The sequence below is a fragment of the Lytechinus pictus genome, chromosome 11, assembly GCF_037042905.1.
Source record: "Lytechinus pictus isolate F3 Inbred chromosome 11, Lp3.0, whole genome shotgun sequence".
NCBI lineage: Eukaryota > Metazoa > Echinodermata > Echinoidea > Temnopleuroida > Toxopneustidae > Lytechinus > Lytechinus pictus.
Window position 1 is genome coordinate 27595299 of NC_087255.1, and position 9203 is coordinate 27604501.

Consider the following 9203-nt stretch of genomic DNA (forward strand, 5'->3'; position numbering starts at 1 on the left):
AAACTTGGGATGTAATACTTATCAAACCGTAACTCCTCTATCGCACTTTTGTTCTGTGTTGAAAAAAAAAACAGTAATGATAAGAACTGATGAAACTATGACATGCCCTGCCCTTTTTGCGAACTGGTAAGAACTAATACTAATTAGCGCTGACTGGCCAAGCGTTTGATTTCTTCTTGAGCAATTATCTTATATACAGCACGTTAAATATTTGGTGACATATGCTCAATGTGACGCCATCCAGCCAAATAAAGCACATTGACCCACTTACCGACAATTCAACGGAATGCTTTTAAGGGGGGAAATTGATATACTTGACTAACAGAGAGTGACACCTCCTTGGAAAATATACGTTTTAATCCTAATGTTTTAATTTTCTAAAATTAGATATGTCATTCGACACAATCTCATGATGGAGATCGAAGTAGCGCTAATCCTATAAATACAGAGCACCTTGAGGACCTAATCATCAAACGGCAGACCATAGAGATATTCAAGATATACCTGTTCTCCTGAAGGTGAGTCAAGTGTTCTTTCATCTTGTAGTCATAAGGAATGTCCAGTATTTTAAATATATCCTACACTGTTAAAAAAGTGATTTTGCAGAAAGCAATAACAGAATCATTCTGTAAATTTATAAAACAGGAATTTTTCTGCAATTTAACAGAACAGGTCTGTTTAAAAAGGGGGAAAGGGTGTTTTATTTAAAGGAAATTTGTAAAATTCCATACACCAAATACCAATTTCCTGTTAGATTACGCAATCTGGTAAGATTACAGGTGTTCTCGAGACTCTGCTGCGGGAACTTCTTTTATTTTCAGGATAAATTTTCTAACAGTGTATATACGGTGTTTTAAGTTACTTTATACTGTTACTGGAACTTAGAGAGTAGTCCTTAGCAAAACAGAGGCGAATAAATGAATTGGAATAACTTGTAGTAATCGTGGGGGATGTTAGAGGTCTAATGGACTGACTCTAAGATTCTTTAGATGCAAAGAAACTAGGGAAACATATGAGCATGATGGAACAAAGACATGAAAGATGGATGTTTGTATTAGACGAAGTGCCATTTTTCATCCATGTGGGCCTTTTTAGTATAAAAAAACACCGTCTCGTGTAAAAAACGTTGAAAAAAAAAACAATGGACCAATATTACGTTACACTATACAGTAGCAAAATCACTTCTTTACTCCTAGTGGTCATCTATAAACTTTACACCTATCTTTGAAACCCCCAAACTCCGAATTTAATCTGAACTAAAAAAAGTTAAGGAGTGAATTTTAGGATGTGTATGCTTGTACATCACTGTGTTGAATTTCATTAACCTCTCAATTTCTTCCCTTGAAAATTATGCAAATAACGTTTTATTCAATCGTTACTGCTTCATTTTGCTATTATATATTCATGTGTTGATTATCGGTTGGAGTCCTCGACAAGCAACATTATGACCTTAAGGAAACTAATTAAGGGAGGGAAATAGTAAAACTTCAATCACATCCATGACTTCAGAAAGAAAGAATCAACAATACTGCAGGAATCCAATGTTTCATGATAAAATCATTACGCTATTGACATTTGTTAAATTTATATGCTTAACAACAGATCATCTGAACCATCCTACCAATCACCATGGCTAAGGCTCTATTCTTCGTCCTGGCTTGCGCCCTCATCGTTGCCGTCATCGCCGACTACGAGTTCGACGACGACACCCTTGAGTTCTTTGAGACCGAGAAGAGGGGTATGGGAAGGAAGCTCAAGAAGTACAAGAGTAAGTTGATCTAGCCATTACTATCTGACTTTGGCCATGCTCTAAAAGACCTTATGCATTGACAGCAGAAGGATTGCCTTGCATGCGTTGGTGTTCCGCAGCTGTCGTATCTCTGACAACTCCGTTTACACGTGTTCCTATATCCTCTGAGGGAGGGCGCTATGATTAAGACATCACGCGTAAGGTCTATTGTAGTCCATTCTCAAGAAAATTCATATCAATTACTATATGAATATCAGTCTTCAGGCATGTGAATTCAAAGCCCTGACTGCTACCCTTTTCAGATAACTTAAGAACTTCTTTTGTACAACACACATGAGGTTTGCCAATGTTTAAGTTGATAATTATATTGCACGTTGTTTGTTGTAATCAATAGATTTATGATACTCCTATATACCTTATTTGAATTACATTCCCTACCCTATTCTCAATGATCACAGTACAGGACACAATCTTCATTTTTTTTAGTCATGTCAATTATGCATAATGTTTCCGTGTAGCACGAGGAGGGGGGATGGGGTGGAATGATTGCTTGCAATCATCTTGTTCGCTACTCAGCCAATACGGGAACCATGGACCTACTACATTCTGAAAATTAGTTCCCACTGCCATGATTTGCGCCACGATTGAAACAGTTGTTTTAATCGTGGAGTAGTCGTAGTGATCGTATCGGATCGTATCAGATCGTAACATATCGTATTGATCATATAATTTTTTGTATGGTTAAAAAAATGTCACGATCAGTTACGAAAGGGTTATGGTGACAATCGGAACGATGTATTAGTATAAAAATTGTATAAATATTTTGTTGCACAACGTCCTCTATTGTAATTTTGTATATCTGGCTGTGTATCAAGGGTAACATTTTTCAAATCATTATTATTATAATAATGATAATATAGGGTATTTATATTGCGCACATATCCACCTTGTTAGGTGCTCAAGGCGCTCCTATATTACCCGGCTAAGCTAATAGGCGTTCACAGCGCACACAGCTTCTTAAGGAATTACTTCCTACCGGTACCCATTTACCTCACCTGGGTTGAGTGCAGCACATTGTGGATCAGTTTCTTGCTGATTACAAATTACAAATATTATTCAACTATGATTGATTTAAATCTTCTGGGATCTTTGACTAATACAAATGTAATTTATAAATCACTATGTTTTTTAAAATAAATCACATGGATTGGAAAGAAAACCTTTACAGTTATTAGTTGGCCCACTTTTCCCTTCCCGGCATGCATGAAACCATGGATCAGTAATAGGTCCATGATGGGACTCTACTTATTCTCTTGGTTTTGATTCTTTACATCCTTGTAAATCAATTCGAATAACAATAAACATTATATTAACAGTAGGCCCATTGAATCAATTTTCTTTGGTAATGCTGTAAAAATAATGTTAAGCCTGTTCATGTCGATAACAGAAAGACCTGATAAAAATAACATAAGGCCCAGTATTGCATATTTATGGGAGATATTTTTAAAAACAATTTTAGAAGGGAAATTTCAGTCGTTGCAAATATTTTTAAGCATTCGGGAGAAAATTAAAGGCTTCTCGGAGATATTTTAGCCTGAGAACTAACTTTGAAATTTCCTTTTACGGAGTCGAATTCAGCCAGCCAGCACAATCAATAATGAATAGCAATTGCCGTTTTAAATTGTCACATGATCTCTTTTTCGTTGCAGCCTGTCAGCAATTCGGTATGCAATGCTGGTGCAGCAGACGTACTAACAGCGTTGTCTTCTGCAGTGGTACGTTCTAATTTTGAAGCTTCATTGAGCAATTCTTGTGAATTACAAATTGATGAATTACGTGATTATTCATTAACAATATGTTTATCATATCTATAACCCAATTTTTAAGAGTAATTTTGTGCCGGGACTTATTATCTCAACATTTGGTGTGATCCATTCTTAAACACCAAATATACCAAATTTTATGGACATTTTTATATGAAAAATGATTTTCGTCATTCCCTTTTATCAATATTTCATCATCGGGATCATATAACATCGAGTGAATAATAATTGATGGCGAGGAAATAATTAATTGGCAAAACTATAATTCATCACGCTATTCACTTTATTCCGAATCGAACGTGAAGCACAAAAATATCGTCTTATATATATATATATATATATATATATATACATATATTGTGATACATTGTATGCGTAATCTCGCTATGCTGGCTTGCTGTAAATATATACTTTCTTATATTTCTTTGTAACTTCACAGGAGCTGGAAATGGAGATGGCATCTAAATTTTAGTCTAGCAGCAGATAACCCCATCAACAAATCAGAATGAAATGACATTTGGACCGTCCCGACGCGCTCTATCTTCTCTCCTTAATTCTTGTGTTTTATCGCATTGGTACCATATTCGATGATATTGTAATAAAAATTGTTTAAACAAACAACAACTAGTAACGTGTCTTTAATGTGGCTTCATAAATATGTGGCTTCATTTGTTTGTGTGCGTAATTGTAAATGGGACAAAATGTGAAATGTGCTTTAAAAGGGATACTCTGGGCAGAACATATTTATATCTAAATATATAAATAGAGTAGAATTCACAGAGCAAAATGCTGAAATTTTCATCAAATTTGGATAACGAAGTTATTGAATTTTAAAGATTTGCATTTATCCCGATGAAACAGATCTAGGCATATCTTCGTGAATATTCATTAGGTCGGCTGATGATGTCACATCCCCACTTTCCTTTTTTTCTCATGATATTACATGATATAATATTTTTTGTTTTCATAAAATGTGTAAATGACGTGTCTCCTTTTTAATGAAGTAAGTTGCAGCAAGAAATAACGAATGCACTTAATCAGTTGTCAATCCAATTGTTTTAGTTCTTGGTAGAACATTTTTAATAAACCTAATTTCATATAATAAAATACAAAAGAACAAGTGGGGGATATGACATCATCAGCCCACCTTATTCATGAGGACATGTCTAGAAATGTTTCACCGGAATAATGCAAATCTTTAAGATTTAATAACTCCGTTATTTGTATTATCCGATTTTGATCAAATTTTCAGCATTTTGCTCTGTGAATTTACACATCTGCATGTATTTATTCACCAAATTTATTTCACCAAATGGTTTTTAGGCGAATATGGATTAGACCATGGACCTAGGAAGAACATGTTGGAAGAGATCAAAGTAATCAGTAATATAGAAAAAATAGACCAAATGGCATATCACCGAGGGTACGGCCAAACACAAGTCAAATAGTGCTAATAGGCCTACTTAAAGGGATGGTCCAGGCTGGAAATATTTATATATCAATAAATAGAGTAAAATTCACAGAAGAAAATGCTGAAAATTCGATTAAGATCGGATAACAAATAACAAATTTATTGAATTTTAAAGATTTGCATTATTCCGCTGAAACATGTCTTTATGAATATTCATTAGGTGGGCTGATGATGTTATATCTCCACTTGTTCTTTTGTACATTGAAATTAGGTTTATTCAAAAAATTTCTACCAAGAACTAAAATAATTGAATTGCCAACCAGGGTTGTTTGATTTAAATCATGTCGATTTAAATCATGATTTAAATCGCGATTTAAATCACTTGATTTTTTTCAAAAAAATCACTGATTTAAATCAACTTTTATGAAAAAAAATTGGTTTTCTTTATTTTCTCTTCTTCTTAACACATGCCTTAGAGATACTTTAAAAGAATGATACACCCTCATGGAGTCTGATTTAACACCACTGTTTTATTTTCAAATTGTAAAACAAGCAAAACTGATGAAAACAACAAGTTTCTAACGAAGTAATGATAAATAACTCTCTGTATGTACACCAAACTGTTAAATCTTCAATAAAATAATATATAAAATCTACAAAGGTGCACAAAGTCCACAACTTGGATACTTTTACAAAACAGCTGAACTACTTGTATGTACCTCCTTCTTGTTACTATTAATACCCATTCTTTCAATTACTTAAGTTGAAGGCATATGTGTACATTTGATAAGAATTACATGTATATTTGTATGCTTGTGTATTTTCTTACCAAGAGAAAGAATTTACCTTGTGTATGCTGAAGATGCTGATGGTCATCTTGGGCAACATCCGGTCGATCATTGTTGCACTTTTCATGGTGTGTTTTCATCCGCTTCACAATCCCCATCAACTCAAAACCACATAGTTTGCACTTTGCTCTGAATCCAGTGGCAGATTTTGATGGCAGTTTCTCAAAAAAGTACCAAATGGGGTCTGATTTTCTTCCAGACATGATGCTTATTCATGCATCACAAAAGCTGCAAAACCCTTTGTTTATTAGCTATTACCAGCTGTTAGTTGGGAAGTCCCCCATGTGATAGTTCTAGGAAATATTCCTAGCTAAAATCCCCCATGTGATAATTCTAGGAAATATTCCCAGCTAGAATTCCCAAGGGCAGTATAGGAACCCTAACAGGCCTTTAATAATGTCAATTTTGTTGGAAATTCTCAAGTTCTTTGAGTACTTCATGCATTGGAGTAACACTTCGGATGTTTTGAACTGACTGATATAAAAATTTCAAGAGTTTAAATGTATACATAATACATAACATTACTTGGGCTTCCATAAAATGTCCCTCTCTATAATGCAAATAAATTTAAAAAAAATAAAAAAAATTACCTGTATATAAGTGGATTATTGTGTCAAATAGTACAATACACAATGTTCAAAAGAATACTTGACCACTATTATTGGTGTAAAACAGTTTAAATATAGTTTAAAACTTGTTAAGTGTGACCATTATTTTTCGTTGGAAAAAAAAAAAAAAATCTGATTTAAATCATAAAAATCCGATTTAAATAAAAAAAATCCGATTTTTTTGATTTTTTTTAAAAAATCTAAAAAATCAACAACCCTGTTGCCAACTGTTTAAGTTCATTAGTTATTTATTGCCGCAACTTATTTCATCATAATGGAGATACATCATCTTCACATGTATGAAAAAATGAAACATTTATGATTTCATATAATAACATAAGAAAAAGGTCAGTGGGGATGTGACATCATCATCCCACCTAATGAATATTCATGACGATGTTTCCCAAAATATTGATAAAATTTAAAATCTAATAACTTTGTTATTTGTAATCCGATTTTGATGAAATTTTCAGCATTTTGCTCTGTGAATTTTACTCTATTCATTTAGATTTTAAGAGTTGACTTGAAGTCATAACACACAGTAATAAACTGTTATACACAGTAAAAATAAACACGTAGTTTAAGCCTGTCACTCTAATAACAAGTCGTTTAAACTTGTTTTGTCATTGTTTATACTTATCAAACAACTAGTTTAAAAAGTTTAAACAGTTGTTTAAAAAGTTTAAATAGCATTTGTTACAGTGACGGGCTTTAACAACGTGCTTAAAATTTCAAACAGCGTTTTTACAGAGTACAGCTTGTATGAACATACATTTAGCCTGCACTAATGGTTGTTCTCTGAAGCGTTTAAAAAAAGATTGAACATAATGATTTAACATATTAAACAGCAATGTTTAATATTTAAAGCCATGAATATTAGAAATATATGGTTGTTTCATTTCAAAACCTTCTGTTTACAATTTAAGTAACACTTGACAAGATCACAAAGTGAAGTATGTTGCACATAATGTGTTTACTGTGCAGGGAATAGCAAGATGATTTAAATTCATGTAGTATGAACTTTACTCGGCTTCGTGGTTATCCGTGTAAAATCTTCCAGTCGACTACGTAAGGTTTACCCCCCCCCCGTCCGTGAACCGGTGCTTACATTGTTAGAGGTAAGGTACATACAATTATTCCTTTTTGTTTATTAGTTTGGGTTATTTTTATTTCAACTCATCTCAATTTAAGGGGAAAAAAGATATCATTACCCAGAGTTAATATGAAAACAATAAAAAATAATACAAATTAATATAAAATGGATGCAATATGACTATATTTTTTCACGCACATTTAATATTAATAATGCATTTAAAGGCATCTTATAAGGCGGGGGTTCCATGAGGATGTTATAAAGTAACACACGAAGTTGCGCATGACTGGAACATATTCTTAGGTGCAAAGTCGGACACTTTGGGATGTATCATTTGGCGAAAGAATGGGTCTCCACTTGTACGTAAATTGTTCGTATACGCATGGTATAGCAGCATGTTTAAAGTAATTCATTAAAATATACCCTTGTAAAGCAAGCATATTTAGTTGGAAATCAAATAACTCTAAAGTCATAGTGCATGTGTTTTTATTATTTTTGATTTGGCTAAAAAGATTTAACATCTACATTCGTGGATCACTGGCGTAAATCCCGGGGGGATGGGGGGATATATCCCCCCCACTTTTCGAGGAGGGGGGATGGCCTGTACAATCACCCCCCCTCCCACTTTTTACGAAAGAAATAAAAAAAAAATCACAAGAGATAATTGTTTTATTGGTGAAAATTCTTCCTAAAATACCGCTTAACAAATAAAACAATATTATTGAATCATAAAATGCAAATAAAGAGCCAGTTCACCATTTCCAAACGAAATACTTATATCCTTATTATAACATTGAAGAGAAACCCCCGTTTCTTCCAATTCATCAATGTTGGGGTCTTTGGGAAGGGATTAAGATGGAATGTCAAAATATTTTGAATGTAATCTCTAATAAAACCATTAAACCATCATGGGGTAAAAAAATAATAATATTGGAGGGGTATTTGCCATATGGACATACAGTGGCGTAACTACGGGGGGGGGGGGGGGCATGGGAGGCACATGCTCCCCCCATCGGCTGACAAAAAAAAACCCGGGGAAATGGGGAAAAAGAGAAAAGAGGGAGAAAAGGAAAAGAAACGTAGTGGGAAAGAAGAAAGTATTATTCATTATAATGTTATATTATATTATAATTATGTTATGTTACATTACATAAGAATTTTTTTTTTCATAACTTTATGAAACATAATTTGCCCAGGGCCTACGTCTTCATTGTTCCTGGTGCTCGCATTGTCTGTTCAACGATAATCCTGTTGTACTAAAACATCCCGTTTTCAAGTCAATATAAACCAAATATATTTCCTAGCACTTGAGTTATCATTGTTTTATGTAGTGACATAGGCCTATGCTTCTTTTACATGACTCAAAAAGTGATTGCCCCATGTTAAGGTCTTCGTATATATGAAAACATTTCCTGTCCGTGATTACGTTCGCATTAGTGGATTGGTGAGATTATGTCTGCTCTTCATGAATTCCTAAAATCAGTCCTTAAAATGTCCCTTTTTCTGACCTAATATCAAAAATTTTCAGCTCGCGCTTCGCACTCGCATCATTTGGTTAATGAAATACGTATGGTCCAAGTTAATTCCTACAAAGAAACCTTAGAATGCCCCACTTCAGGTCTGAATTATCTAACTTATCTAAATTTTCTGCTCGCGCCTCACGCTCGCAA

The 9203-nt window shown here is 33.8% G+C and overlaps 1 protein-coding gene across 1 annotated transcript; it reads left to right on the forward strand.

Annotated features, from left to right (window-relative positions):
• The first annotated feature begins 427 nt into the window (after positions 1 to 427).
• On the forward strand, positions 428 to 4197 carry LOC135155990 (uncharacterized). The gene is made up of 4 exons (XM_064106708.1): positions 428 to 518; positions 1603 to 1768; positions 3460 to 3525; positions 4013 to 4197. The coding sequence occupies exons 2-4, from the start codon at positions 1630 to 1632 to the stop codon at positions 4036 to 4038; spliced, it is 231 nt and encodes a 76-aa protein (XP_063962778.1). The 5' UTR covers positions 428 to 518; positions 1603 to 1629; the 3' UTR covers positions 4039 to 4197.
• The last annotated feature ends 5006 nt before the right edge of the window (positions 4198 to 9203 follow it).